Source organism: Pteropus medius, unplaced genomic scaffold (assembly GCF_902729225.1).
Source record: "Pteropus medius unplaced genomic scaffold, Ma_sr-lr_union100, whole genome shotgun sequence".
Classification (NCBI taxonomy): Eukaryota; Metazoa; Chordata; class Mammalia; order Chiroptera; family Pteropodidae; genus Pteropus; species Pteropus medius.
Window position 1 is genome coordinate 547,841 of NW_024352947.1, and position 23,353 is coordinate 571,193.

Here is a 23,353-nt window from a genome sequence, read left to right on the forward strand (position 1 = left end):
CCCGCAGCACGGCGTCCAGCAGCGTGTGACAGGCGCGCGCCGGGTCCCGCTCCCGCGCCATCGCCGCCTCGGCCGCGCTTCCGGGTTCGGCGCGCTGCGCGCGCGCCGCGGGTCCCCGCGCGGCTTCCGTCCCGGCCAAGATGGCGGCGCCCGGGGTCCGGCGGAGCGGCCGCAGAGGGCGCCGCCGCCCTGGGCGAGGTCGGGCCGTCCTGCGCGGAAGAACCGCCCCCAGCCGCCACGCCGCCGCCGCCTAGCGCAGCGCCCAGGCCCCGCGCGCGCCGGCCCGGCACCATGGACGCTTCCAGCCCCTCCGGCTCCTGCTTCTCCGTCGGCGCCAGCAGCCCCGGCGCGCTCGTGCTGCTTTACTCGGTAGGCGCCCCGGGGAACGGAGCGGGGACCCCACCCCCCGGCCACGACGCAGGCCCGGTAGTGGGGCCTGACCGCCCCCGAGGCCGAAGGGTGATGTGGTTTCCAAGGCAACGGGCATCGCGGGCTGTGTAGAGACGCGCGCGCGCGTGCCGAGTTCCTGCCCGCGGGGGCCCCCGGCCCGGGCACGGGGCGCGAGGGGCCTTCGGGGGGACCGCGGGACCCCGGCCTGCGGCTCCCGGGCTCCGGTGTCCGGGCTCGGATGTGGGCATAGAGTTTTCACGGCTTAAACCGCTCCTTGATCTGGAGAAATTTGGAACTCCAGGAAATTTGTACCGTCCACTTTTGCCTCCCGCATGTCGCTGTACTTTTTGCATGAGTCATTTTGGAAGAAAATGCCACCGGCCACTCTCCGACTTGCCCTTTCGCCCCCGCCGGCGGCCTCCCCTGATTTTAAACGGTCGGTTTCGCCTGCAGAAGGTTTGTTGGTAACTCACCGTTTTTATGAAGTAATTACGAGGCGAGAAAGCCTGGTAGCTCTCAGGTTTGCACAATCCGGAGCTAAGCGGTTTTTTCTGAAACCACTATATTAATTTCTATCGACTTTAAGAGGAAATAAAAGAATGCATTTTAAAGGTATATTAAGGTCTTAGCGGTTGGCGGCAGTTTCTGACTTTAATGTGAATTCGCGTAGGTGAAAACGGAAAAGAACCGAGATAAACAAAACAGTTTCAAAAGAATAGATATGTGGATATCTAGCTACACAGACCGGACATGGGTAAAGCTCTGGGCTTGTGATTGCTCCCGACGGCCCAGATCTTGTGACCTCTGACTGCAGCTCCCGAGGGAGTTTGTGGGGAAGAGGGTTCCTGTGGAGTCCGGCTCCCCGGAGCTAGCTCTTTCGGTCCCGAACTGGTTTGTGAATCGACTGCAATTCTCTATATGCATGTTAAAGGAAAGCGTGGGGTTGTCACTTCCCCGTTCACCAAAGGTCCACTTTCCCATGAAAGACGAAGGCAGTCGTTGCAGGTGAGCTTTTTCTACTTCTGTAGCTGGACCGCAACCCTCCTGTAACTGCAGTTTTTACTCTCACAATAACCTACGCTCTTTCTTGTTTCCGGCTGCCCTTATCATTTCCTGAGCCACATGGCGCTTGCGCAACACTCTCGAGTCCGAGAGTGCCGTTGGAGATGTTTCAGACGCTGCCGATTGCAGTAAACGTTGCAGCAATGGGAGCCTGCGGTGTCTTCAGTCACTGTTCTCGGTGGCCAAGATATAGAAGTTAAGGACCCAGCCTTGCTTTTAAGGACTTCAAAGGACGTCGTGAAAGCAAACGAACAGGACAGCGGAGTGGGGAGGGCAGCGACGGACGCATGCGCAGTGCGCTGGGGCGCGCCGACAAGGAGCACCAGACGGGTTTGGTGACAGGGGAAGAGGGGGCTGTCCTAGCATCTGTGTAAGAAAACCACTTCCTCGCGTGTTCGGGGGAACCAGGGAGTAAGGGCAGCATAAAGGGCACATGAGAAATGAAACTAAGGAAGTAGGCAGAGAATATTTCCTAAGGGAATTTTATACATCATGTTCACCCACCCTTAGGATAAAAATCTCAACTTAGCGGGGCACCATTTAAGCATGGTCACGTTTGAAAGTCTAAGAGCACATCGAGGTTTCCGTGTGGTCATTCGAGTGGCTAAGCTCTCTCGCTGGTTGAGGAAGGGACCCAGTGCGACAACCGTAGGGCTCAGAGCAGGTGGGACACGGTCGCGGTCATCCAGAGGAGGGAGGGAGGCCGGCGGGGCGGGACGTGGGCACGTTCGCGTGGCGTTTGGAATGCAGTGGGCAGGGAAGAGGCGCAGGCCGAGCGGACTCCTGGTTTCTGTGGTTTGGCGAGTGGGCGGATGGTGATGCCTCTGGCTCATAGGACCCATGGGAGAGCAGCAGGTGGCCTCAGGGCAGCGCCGCGATTTCAGTTAGGGACGTGCTCGGTCTGAGGTGTGAGAGGCAAGATGGGCGGTTTTTAACTTGCGGATTATCATGTTACGGACCAGATGTGTCACGTCCAGATGGACTGCTGCCTCTCCGACGTGATAAAGCCTCCCCGGCCTGTGTTTCTCAGACCGTAAGCGCCTCAGGGTGCCTGCGGTCGGTCCCCTCCGTGTGGCCCCCTGGGCGTTCCCAGCATTGCTGGCTGTTTTTAGTGCTGAGGACCCAGCACGAATGTCACCTCCTCCGGGCGCCTTAACAGTGCTCCACTCACCCTCCTCGTTAGTGACTGTTTTATTTTCCTGACGTGCCCTTTCTGGTGTTGAGCTACAGGAGTCTCGTACTGGCTCTCAGAGCTGGTGGTTGAATTTTCCCGAGGTTTGCAAGCCTATTGTTCAAACACAGTGCTCCATAGTCAGCACTTCCCGATTAGTTCGCCGTTCCCTGTGCTGTTGAGGCCCCTTGTGTGTGCGTCGCTGTGAGGTGGAAACCCTGTGTGACAGTGGCATCTGTCCCCACTCCGTGTTCAGTGAGGCTGTGCCAGGCGGGAGTATAGACCCCAGAGACGGGCCGGCGCTGCAGGTTGGGACTCGCTTGGGGCCAGCGTCCAGCATCTCGCCGCCGGCCAGGCCGTGGTGCCCCCAGTGGACCTGCCGGGTTTGTTTGCCGTCCTCCTCCCCTTAGGGAGCAGGCGCATCCATTCCCCCGCCTGTGGAGCAGTGCCTGCGGGGGGCTCTCGATCACGGCCTGGGGACTGAGCGGGTCCCCTGGAGGAGCAGCTGCGGGGTGTGGAGGCAGGGGCGGGTGGCCCGCTGGGTGGGGGAGGCGGGGGAGGCAGGGGAGGCCAGCCTTGGGCCTCTCTGAAGCGCCCCTGCCAGGGCTCCACTTTGTACAGTGCACCTGGGGGGCGGAGCCACGTCAGAACCTCTGTTTTATGAGGGTAAATATTTCTCCAGCGTGACACAGGGCAGGACAGTTAATCACCGCGGGCTGCGTGTAGGGGTGACTCGGAGCACTTTTCAAACAGTCCCGATGCTCACAGACCGGATGAATCCTGAACCCCAGGGGGGCTCAGGCCTCGGTACTTCTCGAGTGTCCCAGGCCACTTGGCTGGGCAGCCTGGGTTAGAACCCGCCGGCTTGGACTCCAGGTGCGGGCCAGGCCGGGAGGGTGTGAGCTTGGCCTGTGAACCCCCAGGGCCATCAGAGGCTTTAGGAGGTGGCTTCACTCAGTGACGTACCTGAGTCTGCGGTGACCGCGTTCCTGCTGGGAACTGGGAGTACAGAAATGTAGGGGCCGCATTTCCTACCCAGACGAGAAGTCTGCGGACCTGTAGGGCAGACGCCAAATGTAAGTCCAGTGAGCACATTAGGTCCCGCCTCGGAAGGTGGCGAGGGTGCCGTCAACCATCCAGGGGAAGCTGACGGTTGGTCCAGGCCGGGGAGACTTGGGGCGTGGCACACAGGCGAGGGGGCCAGGAGCGAAGTGTCCTCCAGGTGAGCAGCGGCAAAGCGCCGCCTGCGACGGTGCCGGCGTGTGCCCGGTTGCTCACGGGAGGCCAAGGCCGCCTTGATCACCACGACTTTCCAGCAACGCCACGCACGTAGTAGGTGCTCAGCTGTTTGACAGCGAGTGTCGTTAGAGGCAGCAGCCTGAACAAAGGTGTGGGGGGCCATGTGGGAGACACAGAGAGGCCACCACTGCCCCGTCCTGAGACAGCTGCCTGTCGGTGCGGGACAGACGTGCCGCATGCTGCCCGGCGGGGAGGGAGAGCAGGTCCGCGCAGCCATCGGGTGACAGCGTGACCACACCTCTACCTTCGCCGCTGTGGGACCGCGGGAGCGTGATTCCACGTGTCTGCCTTCGCTTCCCCATGTGAACGAGGGTCATGATAGAGACTGCTTCTCAGCTGTCATAGATTTGTTCTGAGGATTGTTCCACGTACGTGCACATATGTGCATAAAAAACAGGATCGTTCCGTAACGTATGTAAGTTCTCATAGCGCCTGACACTTAGTAAGCAGCTGGGCACGTTAACCGTGACTACTGCTGTGACTTATCATCGGAAAAACAAACTCTTAAGAGCGAGCACTGCAGACGTCCTCGGTGTCCTGACATGGCGTTTTCGGGAGCCAGCTGGGTTGGCGCCGACTTGCAGCGGACCTGGAGGAGATGAGGGCAGTCACAGAGGCCCACGGGGCCGGGCCGCAGCTCCCGTGGGAGCTTTTTCCTTGAGTGGATTTTCCTTTCGTTTGCACCCATGTCGTCTGATTTGATTCGACATAATTTTGACTTTCTGATACATGCTCCGATTGAATTTTTAAAGCCAAGTAGAAGCAGACAAAATAGTTTATCGATGTGATTGGTGAAACCTTGGAGAATTAATGAGATGTCTGCAGCCCGATCTCTCATCTTTGCTGTCTTTGTCAGCTTTCCAGAAGGGGTGGTGCCAACTCTACAAAGGTAGCAGTCAGAATAGAAAGATAAAATACGACAATTCAGTATCAATTTATCGATCCTAATTGTCGTTAAATTTCTCGGTGGATGGAACTGTAACACCAGGACACTCCGCTCTTGTTCATGTGTCACAGAATGAAACTTTTGGCAAAAGCGACACCTTGCCAGGGTCGTCCCTAACCTGCCTCAGCTTCTTTTACGGGATGCACATTCCGTTCTGTCTTTCTCCTTATCCACAGAAGGAGCTCAAAAAGTGGGATGAGTTCGAAGATATTTTGGAGGAGAGGCGGCACGTCAGCGACCTGAAATTTGCGATGAAATGCTACACGCCTCTCGTCTACAAGGGAATCCCTCCGTGCAAGCCAAGCGACATTAAGTGCAGCGTTCTCAACTCTGAAGAGGTTCGCTATGTCATTAAGCAGGTGGGTGACTCCCAGGACCCTCGCCCTCACCTCTGCCCTCGGCCTCCCTTCCGCGGCGACTTCTTCCCTTTGGGCTAGAACTAGTCCAGGGCCACTGAGCTGAACACTTGCACATGGTTAAAATGGCAAATTTTATATGACGCGTGTTCACTCATAGCTTTTAAAATGGGATAACGATAGTTAAATTAGCAGGTCTGACTCGAAAGCGTTTTTGCTGTAACGGTCACCGTCCCTCCTCTCCTCGTGCAAGCCTTGTCGCTGTCGTCCCGCGGCCTCCGTCTCTGCTCCGGCCTCCCCGCCAGCCGCCTTCGCCCCGCTCACCTCCGTGGGGGCTCTTTCCCGACCGTGACACGCACCCGGTCTTGCTCCGTCACCGCCCCAGAGGCCTCTGCGTAAAGTAAAGGGATGCAGTTAAGAGGAGACACTTCCCCCTGGCCCCTCAGTCCTGGGCCCACAGAGTCGAGGCCTCAAAAAGATGCGCTATGGAGCGAGAAACGGGAGACCGCACAGCTTTGCGAACGTGCTGAAGGCCACTGGGCAGCGTGCTTTCAAAGGGCTGATTTTATGTTAATGTCACCCCTATCACCCCCGATATTGAACAACAGGTGACACTCCTGTTCCTGGGGGAGCAGGCAGTGCAGTGTCCCGGCTCCACTGGGTGTTCCGGGTGACAGCTGCACAGCACACAGACTTCGCTCCTTTTCAAAGTCCTTATGCGGGGACGACAAAAGGGTGATTTCGGCTTCCCCGAGGACGGAAACTGACCTGTTCGTCTCCAGGCCCTGGACAGTCCTGGCACACAGCCAGCATTGTGTTCTCTTTACTGAGAGAGATGATCTGCCATCCGATTAAAGAGAGCTCTCTACTCACGAGACCGTTGGTGTCACTGATTACCCTGTGGGATTCGGGGGTGCTTGTGCCCGTGTCCTAGCCGTCCGATGTAGTCTGAGTGGCAGTTCAGTGTGACCCCACATTTCCCGTGTGATAGCGGTGAGCAGGCACGTGTCGTGCCGTGGCTGTCCCCGAAAAGGCCCACCGAGTGTGTCCTGACACGAGCTCACGGGCGTGAGCTCGCTCACACACCGTCTGAAACGCTGTCTCTTTCAATTTCGAGTCTTTAAACTTGTCTAAATGGGATCGTTTATCTACTTTCATCGTGTCGGAAAATAAACTGTCCGTTCGAGGCTAAGACACAGCATTTCTGAGTTCCGCAGTATCGACCCATTTGGAACCGGCTGTGCTGGTTTGAAAGAGCCTGGGCTCTTTTTCAGACATTTCTCCTGCTGTCTCTCCTCCTAGCTTTCCAAGGAAACCCTCCAACCCGTGGACGTCCCTCCAAGGGGAGGCGTGTGAGATCTTGGACGAGATGAGCCACAAGCTGCATCTGGGAGCCATCCGGTTTTTCGCCTTCACCCTGAGCAAAATATTTAAACAGATTTTCTCGAAAGTGTGTATAAACGAAGAAGGGATTCAGAAAGTGAGTCTTGCTCGTCAGCCCCTCACTACTCAGTCACCCCAAGACTTCTCACCCCGCACACACAGCCGCCCCAGCCCTTAGGCGCCCACCCGGCTGAGGGGGCTCCGCCTCTGGAAGGAGCCGGTTTTCCTGTGACCCCCCCCCCCACCACAGACTTCAGCCTGACCAGGTGGGGCTTCCACACTCCCCTGACGCGGTACGAGGAGTCCCGTGGCTGCTTCGCCACTAATATTTGCTTTTACTCAGTTATCTACTTTACTTTGAATGTTTCTCCTTTTTCCCCTTGTGACTTTTTAGATTACTGACCTACTGTTTTGATCTTTTTGACGGACAAGTCAAAGGACGCTTGGTCCAGTGTCTGCGGCCAGAGAGTGTTGGCTGGCCATGTCTTAGCTGATCGCAAATCGCCCTGCGTCAGTCAGTTATACTTAGATTTCAGAAAGAAAGGCAGACGGCACGCCAATGCCAGCGGCGGCGTTTAGGTTGGCGGCCTACGGGGTACACCTGTGAGCCGACATGCACCCCCCTTCTTGTTCTCCCTGGCAGCGAGCCCAGCGTTTGACCAGAGAAACGCCACTCCTCTCGTTCGATAGTTCAGAGCCGTTTTTAATGTCCCCGACGGTTCCGTCCTCTCTTACTGCAGACAGGCGGTCTGGTGCAGCCGTCCACATGCCTTTCTAAGTCAGACCGGCTTCAGTTCCATTCCCAGCCGCCCTTTACCGGGCGAGTGACCCCGTCACAGAGCAGGAAGCTAAGGCTCAGGCCTCGGTCACAGACCCGTGGTGTGAGATGGTGCACACGCAGTGCCAGCGAGTGTGTCCACGGTCATCCACGGACGTGCCTGTCCCGACACTGTGGCTCTGTGCGAGGTCGCTCGGCCAGACGTCCCAAGCGGGGTCGCGTGGGTCGTCAAGGAGGCAGGAAGTGGTGTCAGCGCGGCCTCTCACACACCTCCTCCCGCGTTCTGATCTGAGGTGTGACTTTAACTGTGTGGAAACCGAGAGCGTTGAGTGGGACCCTTGCCTTCCAGCTGCAGCGAGCCGTCCAGCAGCACCCAGTGGTCCTGCTGCCCAGCCACCGGAGCTACATCGACTTCCTGATGCTGTCCTTCCTCCTGTACAGCTGCGACCTGCCTGTCCCGGTCATCGCGGCGGGGATGGGTACGTCCGGTCTCTCTGCTTCCTTTAGGTATGAAAAGGGAAGTGTTCAGCGGAGCGGCCCAGCGTGCCAAGGGCTCTGCAGGCGGCGCGGCCTCGCCACCCTCCACGGACCTGCGCTCCGGTGCAGGTTTGGGGACGAGACGCCACCACCTCGATTCCACGTTTTTTATCTGGTGATGTACCAGTGAACGTAGGGCAGTCAAGAGACCTGTTTTTTGATCTATTTTTAAGTTGCGGCGAAACACACAGAACATAAAATCATCTTCGCCATCTAAGCGCACAGTTCGGGGGCGTTAAGCGCATTCGCCGCCATCCACAGAATCTTTTCATCTTGCAAAACCGCCGCTCTCTCCCCATCACACGTTAATGTCCCGCCGTGTTGCCCCGCCAGCTCCCGGCACCCGCCCTCTGCGTCCCGTCTCTGTGGATGTGCCTCCTGGGACCGCACGTCTGTAGAATCACGTGGTATTTGTCCTTCCGTGACCGGCTTATCTCGCTCAGCGTAACGTCGTCAGGGTCCATCCACGACGTAGCCGATGTCAGACGCCTTTTCTGGGACTGAGCGATCTCCCCGTGTACGGTTTGACCACGTTTTGTGTATCCGTTCAGCTGTCGTGGACACCTGGGTCGCTTCCCTCTCTGGCTGTCGTGAAGCGTGTGTTGCGCACGTGGGTGTGCGGATGTCTGTTCAAGTCTCTGCCTTCAATTCTGGCACGTTCCCCAAAGGAGAATTGCTGGCATCTCCGGTCATTTATGGTCGGTTTCGAGGCGCCGCTGTGCCGTTGCCCAGAGCGGCCAGGCGCTCTCCCTCCCGACTTTCTGCGCGTCGTCGCCAGCACGGTTGGTTTCGGTTTGGCTTCAGTGTACGTAGCGGCGTCTCGGCGAGATTTTGATTTCCCTGTTGATTAGTGATATTGAGCATCATTTCATACACTTCTTAGCTATTTCTATATCTTCTCGAGAGACATATTCAAGTTTTTTGCCCATTTTTAAATCGGGTCGTTTTTGTCATCGTCGAGTCATATATTCTGGGTATCGATCCCCTATCGGATGCATGATTTGAAGATATTTTCTCCCATCCCATGGGCTGCCGTTTTACTCTGTCGATCATGTCCTGTAACGCACAGAAGTTTTTCCTTCTGATGTAATCCCGTTTATCTGTTTTTCGTTTTGTTCTCTCTGCTTTTGGTGTCACATCCAAGACAACATCGCCAAATCAAACGTCGGGAAGCTTTTTCCCTATGGTTTCTTCTGCGAGTTTTATCGTTTTAGGCCTTTCGTTTAGGTCACAGATCCATTCTGAGTTGATTTTTTAAGTGGTGCAGGGGCAGAGTCCGAATCCCTGCCTAACGTTTTTGGAGCTACATAACCTTCAGCAGCGTAGCCGTGTCGCGGTTCAGTAGATTTGCTGTTACTAACAGCTCGACGTATTTCCACGTCCGCGCTTTCATTTCTGTAGGATCGCTCAGGCAGCTAAGTCACCCCCCGTCTTTGAGGGCAGCGGGGGCGGGGGTTCAGCGCGCACCTTTGTTGACGAGTGCGGTGACAGTGAGGTGACGCCGCAGGGGCTCGAGCGCTTTCACCCGTGTGGACGCGTGAGGCAGCTGTTCGGACATTAGGGGCCGAGGCGAGCCGGGCTCCTGTCACACCCACGACAGCCCCCCTCGCCCCCGCCTGACCTCGGCTCTGTCCAGGGGCGCCATGGGAAAGAGCCCACTTCTGCCAGGTGGGCGACGGGGACGGTGGGAGCGCGTTTGGCCGGCTGTCCGGAGCGCGGGGACACGCGTTGGCCTGTCGTCAGAGGGACTGAGGAAATCCCATGATGACGTGGTCACAGGGGTCGCGTTGCCCGCTGGTCTGGTTGTAAACGCAGAGGCGTGTGGAGGGGACAGGGTGACCTCTCAGTGAGCACCTGCCCCGGGTCCCTTCCCCATAACTGTTACGCGTCCCTTCTTAGGGATCTCAGTCCCAGAAAGGACCGCCGTTAAGGTCGCAGGGCGCCTCACGCACGCAGACCCCGCCGACGGAGTCTGAGTTGAGACCTGCTCGCGTGTCCGGGTCCGCTGACTGCCGACCCCACGTTTCAGACTTCCTGGGCATGAAGGTGGTCGGGCAGCTGCTGCGGATGTCGGGCGCCTTCTTCATGCGGCGGACCTTCGGGGGCGACAGACTCTACTGGGCCGTGTTCTCGGCATACGTGAAAACCATGCTGCGGGTAAACGCGGGCGCACGCGGGCTCGCTCTCCGCTGACGGCGCCGTGCCCTCTGCGCGGGGGGCTCGGCCGCATTTCCTCTGGACGGGGCCTGGTCGGGGCGGTGCACAGGGCGGGCGGGCCTCGGGGGAAGGACTCGAAAGAAGCATTTATCGCTTGGAGCGTAGGCAATGGGTTTTGTGTTTTGTTTTGTTTCTTTGTGTTTTCTCTTTAAAGAATGGTTATGCTCCTGTTGAATTTTTCCTCGAAGGGACAAGAAGCCGCTCTTCCAAGACGTTGACTCCTAAATTTGGTAGGTCGCTTATAGACTGGAGGAAAAGTAAATCCCAAAGTTTAGGTGGGGCGTCATCGAAGCTGCTAACCACACCTTGACGCTTTTTTTGGCGAGAGATTCTTCATAAGTGTGACTGTCCCTAAGTTCAACTGCTTACGTCTCTGCGCTTAGTGTACAGGCTTCACTTTTCGTGCCTCCCTGTCGATAGGCCCTTGAGTTCTCCACTCTGCAGTATTCACGGAGACCATTTCTCCCTGTGTTTACAGGTCTGCTGAACATCGTGATGGAACCATTTTTCAAAAGAGAAGTTTTTGATACTTACCTCGTTCCCATTAGCATCAGTTACGATAAGATATTGGAAGAAACTCTCTACGCGTATGAGCTTCTAGGGGTCCCTAAGCCGAGGGAATCTACAACAGTACGTACGCGGTGGCCGGGCCTGGTTTCATTGAAAAGCAGAGGAAACGCTGCTTTGCACGCCAGCGGCTGCTGACTTGACCCCCGTGTTCTCTTCCCCTGTCGTGACCCTGGCAGGGGCTGCTGAAGGCCAGGCGCATCCTCTCGGAGAACTTTGGCAACATCTACGTGTACTTCGGAGAGCCCGTGTCACTCCGATCTCTGGCGGCGGGGAGGATGAGCCGGAGCCCCTACAACTTGGTTCCCAGGTGCAAGGCCGGTGTTTTCGTAACCGATTCCGACTCAGGGGTGGAAATCTGGAAGTGTGAACTGTGACTCTCTTGGCACTTCTGGGACTGGATCTGGGTCACTGGAGATAACATGTCGGGGGTCAGAAAGCCTCCGTGAAAGAAGAATCACATGGTTCCCCAAACAGGGAGCCGCGGGGTACCTGTGTCAAATGCGCAGAGCCAGGGTGCGTTCTTCTCAGGGGACCTGGCGTCTGGCCGACACAGAAGTGGGGGGAGGAGCGTCACTGACGAGCGCATGTGGGCACAGCGGCGCACGGAATGGGACGGATGTGGCTGAGTCCCCGACCTCGAAAGGCTGTGGTCCTGGGCCAGGAAGTGCATCGGTCCCTGCAGGGTGCGGGCGTGCTACACGCACGGTCAGGGCCCCAGGGGCCAAGCGGGGTGGAAGCCACCCGCCGGCCAGCCACGCGGCTGCAGCCCCAGCCTCGCCAGCAGCTGTGTCAGCCGTCAGGAGCAGGCGCCGGCTTTTCACTGCCACAGGCTTTCTCCCTGTAGCTCTCTAGTCGGGTCAGCCTGTGTCCCATAGTCCAGGCGCCGTCACTGGCTGCGGTGGACCGCGTGGCTTGCTTCTAGGTCGGGTGTGTACCCTGCCCAGCCAGCTCCGTGTGGGTTCCATCTGACCCCTGCTTGAAGAGTCCCTCAGGCGAGAGTGCCTGGCAGGGCCCTGACGCTGCTCAGAAGGACGGCGGGGCGGGCAGGCGGGCAGCTGCCTGCCCTGCGCAGACGTGGACGGTGGTTCTGTAACCCAACGCACGCGTCCTGCAAGACACGTCCGAGGTGCTGCGGGTCTGGAGAGGGCGGCAGTGTGACCAGCCCTCACAGTGGCATTCGGTTTGTAAAGCGACATAAGCTTTTTGCCCAGAACCGGGGATAATAGGACCCTGTTCCCTTGAGTATTTCTATCACCTCGCAAGAGCCAGCCCTGCAGATGGGTAGAGCAAGCAAAGGAGGGCCTTCCACGGGACCTGGGAGCCCTCGGCAGAAAGTACGAGAAGCCTCCGGCGGGTCTGCCACGTCCCGTGTCCCGTTCCCTTGCGTGTCTCGGTCGCCGAACCGTGACCCGTTCTGTCCTTCCTTTTAGATACATCCCTCAGAAGCAGTCGGAGGACATGCACGCCTTCGTCACCGAAGTCGCCTACCGGATGCAGCTCCTGCAGATTCAGAACCTGGTGCTGAGCCCGTGGACCCTGGTCGTCACCGTCCTGCTCCAGAACCAGCCGTCCCTGCACTTGGACGCTCTGGTGGAGAAGACCGTGTGGCTGCGAGGCTTGGCCCAGGCCTTCGGGGGATTCCTCGCGTGGCCAGGTGTGTGCGGGGGACACCTGTCGGGAGAGCGCTGGCCTTTTCCACTTCTTAATTTGGAAAAGGTGTAGCCTGGGCATGAAAAACCTACATAGGACTTTGAGCAAAGCTCGGGGAGAGAGAGAAACCTCATTATTTTTATCACTGTGGGACACTGAACTCAGCATGTTGATGATTTGAGAAGAATGGTTTCCACGTCCTTGTCCTAGGTCCCAAGAGGGCTTGGGACCCGGCCGAGTGGAGAACAGACACTCGACCTTTCTGCGCTCCACATGGCCCCCTGCACCTCCGCTTCTTAAACCACGTGGCGTTGGCCGCGTCGCGAGGATCGAGGGCTGGCCTCGTAGGACGTTTCTCCGATGACAGCTTGTAAAAGGCTTATCGGAGTCACGAACACTGCTGGGTGTGGGGGTGTGTGTGAGCTTACGCGCTGTCAGTCTCTGATGTGAAATTGTAGACTGCAGTGGCCACTGTGGTCCTTTAGAGACCAGGGGACGATTTGCAGTCGGGTTCCCATGTTGGCTCGTTTACCTGTCGTGAGCGGCTGCTCGGGGCTGGTACCGCCAGGGGGCAGAGACGAGCCATGCGCAGCCCGGTCCGAAGGTCCCCCCGGTGTGAGGAGGGCGGGCGAGCAGGTCACACGCGAACGCGGGGAAACACTCCAGTGGGGCCGAGCCGAAGAGCCGCGGAGGGGCCGAGAATGCCCACGAGGGTCCTGACGGCAGTGGCGGGGGGCGGGAGGCAAGGATGGTCAGACACGTGACCTCAGTACTGCAGGGGTCCAACAGGAGACAGACGGCAAGTCAATTGCCACACAAGGTGGACAGCCACGAGAGAGGGCAGTCTGCTAAATAAGCTCCTCTACCTGTTTGGCCGAGGAACGTATGAAAACAGGCGCCTCTTTCTAAGATTTCGTTTTCTCAAGGTGGGGTAAACATGGGGCCAGTCCATAGCTAAGGGTATCTGCTCGGCCACGAAAATGCCTCGTCACTGTAACGTGAGCCAGTGAGTATCTGCGCAGAGTAACATGGGGTGATTTGAGATCGGTCCTAATTTAGAAGGTGCTCTTTAGGGTTAGGGTTCGGGAAAAGAAAAAAAATATATTTAAAAAAAGGGTGCTCTGTATACTCTTTCCTTTTTCCCTCGATTAGCCCCTACTCCTGAGCTCTCGTGGCCAGTTCTCCGTGACGTATGTCACGACAGAGCATCGTGTATCACGTGTGTAGCACGTATCGCAACATGTACGTGCTATTGTCACGCACTGTGTCATTCCCTTGAGCAAGCTCAGGCAGGGCGAATTAGAGCAGAATGGATGCTCTGGGGTCCGAAGGGAGAGCCCCACCCCCCGGCACCGGCCTTGCGGGGCTGCTGCTGGCCTCGTGGTCCGAGTGCCCGCTGGCCCGCCTGTCAGCAGGCTTAGGCTTTGGCTCATGTTTGCAGTCGAATGAGCTTCGTCACCGAGAATGTCTGCTGGCTGTTGCCACCCCGCCACGACGCCTCTGCTGCTGGCTGCCGGGGCATCCCAGGCCGCGGCGGTGTCGCTGACGAGCGCCCAAGCCCTGTTCTGGACACACCCCCTTAGAGCCAGTGGCGTGAGGATGTGGGCGGCCTCCTCGGCGTCCCACCCCGTCTGGGCGCCCTTTGCTTCACCTGCAGAGTTGCAAAGCGACAGTCGTCGTCTTAGAGCGGGCCTACGCGAGGGGTGCATGTGTGCGCTCGTGGGGCACGTCTTAACGGCACACGCTAAGTTCACAGATACGCGACCTAGTGACTTGCTCCCACGAGACTTTGGCACCTCGCTTCCTGAAGAAGCGCTGGTTGCAAAGTGGCTAAGACAGCGTTACGTGTCCTTAGAGTGGTTTTTGGAAGAGTTCTCGAGAAACGGCCCTCGCGCGCGGTCGTGAGCCCAGCGGGCGGAGCCTGGAGCCCGTACGGGGCCCGTGCCCGGGCAGGCGGGCGCCGGTGTGGGCGGGCGCTGGGCCTGGGCCTCCGGCAGGGCGCGTCCCGCTGCGCGGCCGTTTGCCTGAATGGCCCTTCTTGTGCGTAGAGAACGAGCCGGCGGAGGACGTGATCCAGGCCAGCATCCTTCTGCACTCCAACATCGCCAGCCTGGCCAACGACCGCGTGGTCCTGAGGGTGGCCTCTGCAGACTCGGACGTGGTGGACGGCCTGCTCCTGCAGCACGTCACTCTGCTCATGTGCTCGGCGTACCGGAACCAGCTGCTCAACGTGTTCGTCCGCCCCTCGCTCGTCGCTCTGGCTCTGCAGATGACACCCGGGGCCAGGAAAGGTAACCGCGGGGAACGTGCTCTTCAGCTTTGAAGAGGCCACCGTCCGGAGGGGGGGGCGGGGGGGGCGGTAGTGACCCAGAAGCCACCCAGGGCAGTGCACGCCCGCAGCCCCCTGCCGGCGGGGTGGGCCCAGGCGTTCAGAACTTAGGATTTCCCCCCAAAGACAAGGCCATCTGCTTAGAATTTGAGACTTGAAAGGGACCTAAGAAGCCATGTAATCTAAACCACTGCTTTTATAAGGAGAGTTGGGCCTAGAACGATGCATGGCTGCCTAGGGGCGGACCCTGGCACAGGCTGGTTCTGCCTCCCGGGCTGAGGCCCCTTCTCTGCCGTGACAGGTCCCTCAGCTGATGGGAGCGGACTGCGTGGGTGGGAGGGCGTCCCAGACACAGCAAGCAGCATTTTGCACTCCTCACGGGAGTGTGAGTAAGACCCAGTGTGTGTTCACAGGGCCTGCAGCCCCGGCCACGGCTTCCTGGAGGCCGGCCCCACGCCCGGAGGCGCTGTGTGGTCTGGGCATGGGCGGGCGTTGGCTGGTTTTGGTTTTCAAAGCTCTGTAGGCATTCTAAGGGAAAGTCTGTGGAGAGGCACAGGGCTCGGCCACAGACCCGTAGCCCCAGAGGGACCTCAGAGGTCCCCTGCCTGGCCCCTCGCTTTGTGAGTGACAGGTGGCCCAGAGAGCTCAGATGACTTAGCTCAGGACATGGAGACACAGACCTCGATTTCACTTCTATCCAAGGCTTCCTACATCAGAAGCCATCTCCAGCTAGGGGCACACACATGGTCCTCGAGGGTTGCCAGACGCCCCGAAATGCAGGCCACCTTCTTGTCTACCTGTATGGGTCGTTCCTAATGACAGAGTTTGCAGTGCAGGTCAGGAAGGTGAGGCGGGCAAGGTCGGTGTCCGCAGATCAAGGGCTGTCACCGTGTGCTGGTGTGGTCTGGTGTGCAGGACAGCGGGACAGAGGGACGCAGGAGGGAGTGAAGAAGCCTGCCCCTGTCCTCTACTGGGGATCCTGGTGATGGGACGTGAAGGCTGTGGCTTCTGAGGCGCACGGCATCTTATTTGTTCCAGACTGACTGATGACAGGCTTGCTTGTCATTTAGATTCAACCATTAAAACGTCTAGACTGTAATTTGCTCTGTAGGTAAACTTTGGGCGTGTCACAGCTTCCACAAGGGGCCTTAATTCTGGTCCCCGATGTGTGAATAGCATACGCGCCTGTGACGTGCTACTCTGCACTGTCGCAGACTCGATGGCACAACCCAACTGACATGTCGTGAATTTATTTCCAGAGGAAATCTACAGTTGCTTTCGCTTCCTACGCGACATGTTTTCGGATGAGTTCATCTTCTTTCCAGGAAACACAGTAAAGGTAACGCAGCCGTGGGGCGAGCGAGCGCGGGCGGGGTCTGGGCTGTTGGGTGGCTCCGCGTGCAGCGGTGGGGGCGACGGCTGGGACACTCACAGTTCAGACTAGTTTGGTTCTTGGTCAAGGTTGACCAGTGACTGAGGAGTATTTGGTGGGGCGCAGGGAGGCGGTTGTTTTTTGGACCTTTCGTGCAGTCACTGTGAGCCAGCCGCTGTTTTGTTACAGACGCACCAACCAGCACACGTGCGCCCGTTCGCCACTTGCTGGAATGAGCCGGGCCTTTTGCTTTGGAGTTGGAGGGCGCGTCTTGCCTGTGGCATAGACACCGATGCGGGTCGGGCTCACAGCCGGACAGGGAGGGCCGCACAGACAGCAGAGAGGCCAGGCTGCTGCCGTGGGGAGCGTGAGCACGCTTCTGAGCCCGTCAGGCCGCGCCGCGCGCATCGCCTGTTCAGATTTAGGGAGTGTGGCTGTGCAGGGCAAAAGAAAATGCGCCACACAGGCTGAGTCCCCAGGCTCGTCGGTCTTGTGTGTATTGCTGTGTTTGGGGCCCAGCACACTGAGTGCTGGAATAAAGGCGGCTCTGGCCGCTGTCTGTCAACCCGCCGTCTGGGGGCGGGGCATGGAACTGGCTGGCATTCTGGTGCCGCGGGCAGCAGTGTCCCCGTCAACCTCGTGTAGTGGGTGCATTGTCTCCTCCGCCCCCTTCCAGGACTTTGAAGAAGGCTGTTACCTGCTTTGTAAAACTGAAACCATTTACGTGGCGGCGGGGAACATCCTCGTCACGGAGAAAGGAGACACCGTGTTAGAATTTTTAAGAGGCCTCTTTGAACCCTTCGTGGAGTGTTACCAGGTACGTGACCTCGCCCGCGTTCCCGGCTCCGGGTGAGGAACGCGCCGCCCTGAACTTGCTTCCGCCTGATGGAGCTGGAGACCGCCAGGGTGAGGGACCTCACCTCTCAGGGGACACCCGCCTTCTGCGTGCAGCAGGGGCTAGGTCCCCTACAGCCCAGGAGGATGATAGCTCAGGGACGCAGTGAGCATAACAGTTACAAACCAAGCACGTCCCACCGTATCTGACATCTTTTGTTTCCTGTATGTAGCAGAGCATTTGATACATAGTAGGCACTTCGTAAATGCAACGTTTGACCGATTCATAGCCTGTTATGATGTTACTATGTAATTAGCGCTTAGTAAATGCTAATGTTGCTAGAGAAAGGAAAGTTCAAGTGCAGGCCCTTGGAAGGGCTTCTCTGAGGAGCCGTTAAAGGCAGGCACGGCACATACGTCCCGCAGGAAGTGTGCCAGCGTGCAGGGGAGCAGGGGTTGAGGGGGGAGCGTCGGGGCCCCATGCAGCTTTGTGAGAGGGGGACTTTCTGGCCGTCCGCCCTGTGCGCTGGGCGGGGGCACCCAGGACCGACTTCCTGGCCGAGCAGAGCTGCGGCTGATGACGTAGCTCACGCCGGCTCCCTCGCCCCCCGTCTGACGCTTAGTAGGTGTTGCATAAGTTCTGTTTCTACCTGTCTAGGTAGAAACCATCAAATGTTCTTGGGTCTCGCATGTTGTTAGGTGTTTTTAGGGAAGAAATAAAGTTAACAATCTGGTGCCTCTCTTCCCAGGCAACACGAGGTGTATTAGGCTGAGAGTAATTAACTTAGGACCCATTCAAGTGAGAAATTACATTGTAATAAATGTCAATACTATTTCAGACTCTTTTTTCTAGTTGTAAAGAGTGATCTGAGCCCAAGAGAAAGTTCCTGAAATTTTGCAGCTTTTCTGCACCTGGTCTGTGCAGGGCTTTGCTCTGATGCGACGTGCGCTTCTCTTGAGATGGGCGATGACACCTGTTTGCTGTCCTGTTGTTTCTCACTGTCCCTCTTCTCCTCCTGTTCCTCTCCTCCTGCCTCATCAACTCAGATAATCTGCCAATACCTCTTGAAGGAGCGGGAAGACTACTTCACTGAGAAGCAGTACCTGGCCAGAGTTAGAACATTCACAAGCCAGCTTCTCGATCAAGGTCAGTCACGCCTCTGAGGGCGGTGATGTCCTTTGGTTTAGGACAAAAAGCAGTCCGCTGACTGTCCCTCCACCTGCTGTAGGCGCCTCGCAGTGTTACGACGTGTTGTCTTCCGACGTGCAGAAGAACGCCCTCGCGGCCATGGTGCGGCTCGGTATGGTGGAGAAGAGGAAGGTGTAAGTAGCGGCCACCCCCCCAGGCGTGGCGGGACGCGTGGTCCAGTCTGCGTGACCCTGCGCGTGCCCACCCCCCTCCTGGGAAGTTAAGTCACCACGGGGGGACCCTGCAGATTTTACGTGACTGAATTACGGCGACATCGGAGCAAAGAACGTGCTTCGGGCCTGCACTTTGGCTTTGGCTTAAGGTGGGAAATGTATAGATTATAAGAAAGATTTTGGGGGAGTGCAGTGTGTGCGTGCACGCGCACTTATGTGCTCCCGCGTCATAATGCGCGAAGACACGCGTGTGTGTAGGCAGCTCAGTGTTCACTCTTCTGAGTGAACGAGCGTGAGAGCGTGGGCCTCCCGCGTGGCCAGAGGGATGGGGCCAAGCCAGCACGCCGGACAGGCGGGGCGAGGGCCGTGCGGCCCCGTGGGAGAGCAGCCATAGTCCCGGATGCCGAGAGTCGCTCTCCGCGGCTTCGCGCTCAGCCAGCTTGTCACTTCTTCCCCTAGAGATAACGAGTATCTGTTCAATGTGAACGAACCGGCCACGAGTAAACTGGAAGAAACGCTCGGTAAGTGCAGTTCAGTCCAGGGCCGCGGTCCGCGGTCCGCGGGGCGTTCGCCAGCGCGCGCGGCAGGACAGCAGGTGCGCTAGCGAAAGGGGCAGCGGCAGAGCCTTACTGTAAACGGGACTATTGTGTCACTAGGATTTCCCCAGGGGAACTAGGAGAAAGTGCAAGAATCAGCGGACAGACGCCACCAGCGTTCAGTGGGCAGTGTCACGACAAAGGTGACCAGCCCCACCGGAATGGACCCCACCTGGCCTTGTGCGCGTCAAGCGCAGGCCTCCCGTGTTGTCCTTGGGGTCGCTGTCTCCCAGGGGAGGGGGTCGGTCAGTGTCCACGTCACATCTGGTAGCACAGCCAACCCTCCCGTCCTGCAGACCGTCTCAGCTTAGAGGTGGCCCCGCCCGAGGAGGCGGGCGCTGTTGCTGGGGCCCGGTCAGAGCCTCGGTTGCCAACCTGCACCCAGATGCCCGGGGACACGCCAGGGGCCACAGCGGCCGGGAACGCTTCGCACTGGGACGACAGCGCGGTTCGGGGATGGGGGGGGTGGCAGCCCTGAGCGCAGTGCTGGGTCACCGAGTGGGTCTCCCCTTGTCCTGGGAGGGCGGAGGCACTGATTTCATCACGGGAAGCAAACGGCGTGGTGTGAACACGCACACAGCAGACCTGGAGCCCGGAAGCCGTGACTGGCTTCAGTCCTGCCTCGGCCCTTGGCCGGGGGCGCTGGCCGTGCGAGGTGCTGCTCTCCCGCGAAGGGGCCCGTGTCTCCACTGGTGCTTCGTCAGCCTGTACATCTGCATGGGCGTTCGCTGTGTCTCCTGCCAGTGGCTTCACGGTGGTTGGACAAGGGCACACTCGGTGACGTGTCGTGCGCTCTCTCTCTGTCACCTCAGGTGGTAAAACAGCAGTCAGGAGAGCAGCCCCTGCCAAACTTTAACGACTGCGGACAGTTGTGGGGACTGTGGCCACGGGACCGCGGTCGGCCAAGGACACTGTTTCAGCAGACGGAGACGTGGAGGAACAGACCCATCTTTCTGCCCAAGCTCCCCAAGACTTTGTGGTGGCAGGCTCAGGAGAGAGGACGAGACGGCCAGTTGAAGCAGTCAGTGTGACTGTCCCCGCCACAGTGGCTAAGAAGGCGTTTGTAGCCAACTCTGTGAGCGTTTAAATAAAACAGTCTTTTGGAAACGTGTTTGGAAAAACAAAGCCCCGCCCGTTTCACTGCCATTTTCCAAGTCCGTTTTGGTATTGACCTCTGTGACCTCTGCACTGACCTCTGAAAGTGCAGCCACTGACACTGAGGGTGTGGCTGCTGAAGCCACCGGAAGGGCATGTGTCACACACGCCCTTGGATGGGGACGGTGCAGACACGCCAGCCCCCCCCAGGTGCACATCTTGGACGCGGGAGGGACCCGGAGCCCCCGCAAAACCCACAGCCAACGAGGCCCTGCCGCTGTGCGGGACAGCCCTGTCCCCCTACCCCAGCTGTCCCTTAACTGCCTCCGGGCTGCCACATCACTTCAGCTATCTGTGGCATGTCTTTCTTTGCAATCATGTCCCCTCCCCCAGGAGATTTGGATAACAGCCACTTACGGAGCAGTTAGGTCCTTCAAAGCCAGGCCCACCTCTGACCCGCCTCCGTGACAACTGGAGACTTTGTCCTCTGATAAGAAACTGAATTTTTAGATGAATAATCAGTTTAAATGTAAACAGCTCCACATGGCTAAGTGACTCCCAGTCTTCGCCGTCCCACCTTTTGGAGAAGGGCTGGCATTGTGCCGTACCCCAAGTTCCTCGGCAGCCTGCCCAGCTCGGCCTGGCACCACGAGGCCGGGGCGCTATGCCTGCGGCATGTGGCCAGCGCCTCTGACACAGCCCCCCGAACGACTGGCCGGCCTTCAGGCTGCAGGCAGGAGGGTCTGGCCCTGGGACCACTTTATGAACACGTGATTTTTTTTTTCCCAAAAAAGAAGCTGAGGCAAGGGAAAGCACTAGAACAGAACTACGAGGGAGAAGTAACCCCACCGCACGGAGGCGAAAATGTGCTGTGGGTTATGGGGCTGTTGTTACATGAGCAGATCCATTTCCCAAAAAACCAGAGTTACGATTCCGGCATTTCCGGTGTGCACAGTTCATCTCTGCGGGAACCACCACTAGTTGTTAAAGCAGCACGCTCTACGGTGTCCGTCTACCGAGCACGCACGCGTGTCTGCTCTGCCGACTCCGCTCCAGGGGAGCGGACAGGGAAGAGCACCATGCAGACACGCCGCGTGCGCGTGGCAGTGAAACACGCCCACGCTCTCAGCATCCGCAGGACGTGTTCACCACACCCCGCGCGCGGCCCGCACACTGCTGGTTAGGTCAGACGCGCTCGGGGACCGGGGGGACCTGTCTCTGTGAGACCGCTGCCCCTCCTCTCAGCCTGTCTAAAGTAGCTGGCTAGGACTGGGAGTCACGTGTGTCACACTGTGTGATGTCTCATTCCCACGGTTCAGGACTCACCGTCATCATCCCCACGCTCCGCCCGCTCAGCTAGTGAGTGACACGAGCACAAGCACACGCGTGCACGCGCACGCGCACACACCAGCATCACTGACAAACACCAACGCGGAAACTAAAGACATTCTCACCAGACTCAGGCATTACGTTGAAAGAGTTACGTATTGCAACCAAACAGAATTAATTCATAGAGCGTACGTGTGGTTCAGCGTTGGGAACTGTTTGCAAAGCTTACCAGCTTACGGTGACAGAGGAGGAAAGCCAGGATGAGGTCAAGAGATGCAGAGATTCGCTTGATAATTCAACATGCATTCCTGACCTAAAAAAGTAAAAACCACCCTTGGTTAGCGGGGATGGGCGACCGTCTCCTCAATGGAATGACCAAAAGCCAACATCAGGCTTCGAGGGAAAAACGGGAAAAGCGTTCCTACACGTCTTGTATCCTTCTTCTTCCTTGATATCAATATCAAGCGAAAACTATGATTTAACAGTTTTAGAGGTTCAACTTAATATAGACTAGTAAGAGAACCTCATAAAATTATAAAAACTGAAAAGAGAAAATGATTTTTATCTGCAGCCAATGTGATTATATACTCGAGAACTCCAAAGGAACAACCAGAAAACTGTTAAAAGCCACAAAATAATTAAATAAGGCACTGGTTAGAGTGTCTGTAACTAAAAATCAATTCCCTAGAGACAGACCACATGACGGAGGTAAAGATTTCACTCGCGACAGCATTAACACACGAAAACCCCTAGGAATGAACTCCGAAGGCAAGCGCCAGAGCTGCCTGAAGAAAATCTGCAAGTTCTACTGACACTCAAAGGAGCAGCTGCGTAAACTAAGGAAGATCAAAATGATAGAGCTGTCGGTTCTCCCCAAATTAACCCGCAGATGCAGCACGGTTTCGGTCAGAACGTCAACTCTTGGGAAATGGCAGAAGACATCTTAAAATTATTCACACGGCAACCTGAATAGTTACTATACCTGTGAATAGTTAGGGAAACCTGAAATGGCATAAGAATGAGACCAGTCCTATTACCTATCAAATTATATTATAAAGACAGTTAATTACAACAGCTTGATAATGGCATTGAAATAGAAATACCACTGAAATAGGATATAGAGTCTACAAATGTGCCCAGGTGCATGTCTAGTATAAACGTAACGTACTATTGAAATGGCATTTCAAGTCAGTGGGGAAAAAGGACGATTCGAATTTGTTGCAACAGCTTGCTAATTATTTGTGGGAAAATGGGATTCTTGTATCAGTTTTACTCTAAAATGAATTACTGGTGGAGCAAAGATGCAAATATCAAAATAGAATAAATTACTAGGAAAAAAGATTAATGTGTTTGAATCTGATAGCCGGTGAGAACTTTCTAAGACTGATAAACACAGAAGTCACAAAGAAGAAACCTAGGTAAATCTTGGCTTCGTAACAGTCTAAAACTTACTGTACTACAAAAATTATAACGACAAACTAGGAAAAATCTACAACACTTATAGACTTAGTACACATGAAGAATTAATTTCCCAAATATACGATAAACTACAAAATCGTAATACAAAGATAATTTAACAAAAGCATGGCAGAGGCCATAAACAGGTACTTAAAAAAAATACTCAACCTCATAACAATTACAAACTAAATATTAGTTTTTCTCGGATTAGTAAAAATGAATAAATCTTATTACTAATAAGAATAAATCATATTATTAAAAAAATGAACAAATAAATGTGGATGAACACTCAAGAAAACAGGCATTCTCCTACGCTCTCGAGGACAAGCTAAGATGGTGCAACCGCCCGATGAGTAATTCGACGTTTACTTAAATCTAAAATGTAGTTTGGCAGAGCAATTTCTAGAAACGTGTCCCGTAGACATGTTCACACGTGTAAGCAAAGACATTTGCACAGGAAACTTCTCAGGATTTCTGTAATCACGACAGCCTGACGACAACAAAAGGCTCAGGTCACCCCTCCTCCTCTTTGCACGTCGAAATCTTGTCCATCCTTCAAGGACCAGCTCAAATGCCAACGATTCCGGGACAACTTTCCAAACTCCTCAAAACAACACTG

General features: G+C 56.6%; 2 protein-coding genes across 2 annotated transcripts in view; one reads left to right on the forward strand and one right to left on the reverse strand.

Moving 5' to 3' along the window:
* Positions 1-61, reverse strand: part of FSAF1 (40S small subunit processome assembly factor 1) — an 11,909-nt gene extending 11,848 nt beyond the window's left edge. Inside the window, exon 1 of the mRNA XM_039850345.1 lies at positions 11-61. Coding sequence (XP_039706279.1) covers positions 11-61 — 51 coding nt within the window. The remainder of the gene's footprint in view (positions 1-10) is intronic.
* A 70-nt stretch (positions 62-131) lies between these two features.
* GNPAT (glyceronephosphate O-acyltransferase) lies at positions 132-19,973 on the forward strand. Its single transcript, XM_039850329.1, is given in 17 exon segments — positions 132-369; positions 5,045-5,227; positions 6,527-6,559; positions 6,561-6,704; positions 7,735-7,864; positions 9,952-10,079; positions 10,294-10,369; positions 10,618-10,769; positions 10,886-11,016; positions 12,140-12,363; positions 14,408-14,650; positions 15,948-16,027; positions 16,737-16,877; positions 17,942-18,041; positions 18,124-18,217; positions 18,716-18,777; positions 19,665-19,973. Coding segments are annotated over 17 exon segments (2,043 nt in total). The 5' UTR covers positions 132-291; the 3' UTR covers positions 19,709-19,973.
* The last annotated feature ends 3,380 nt before the right edge of the window (positions 19,974-23,353 follow it).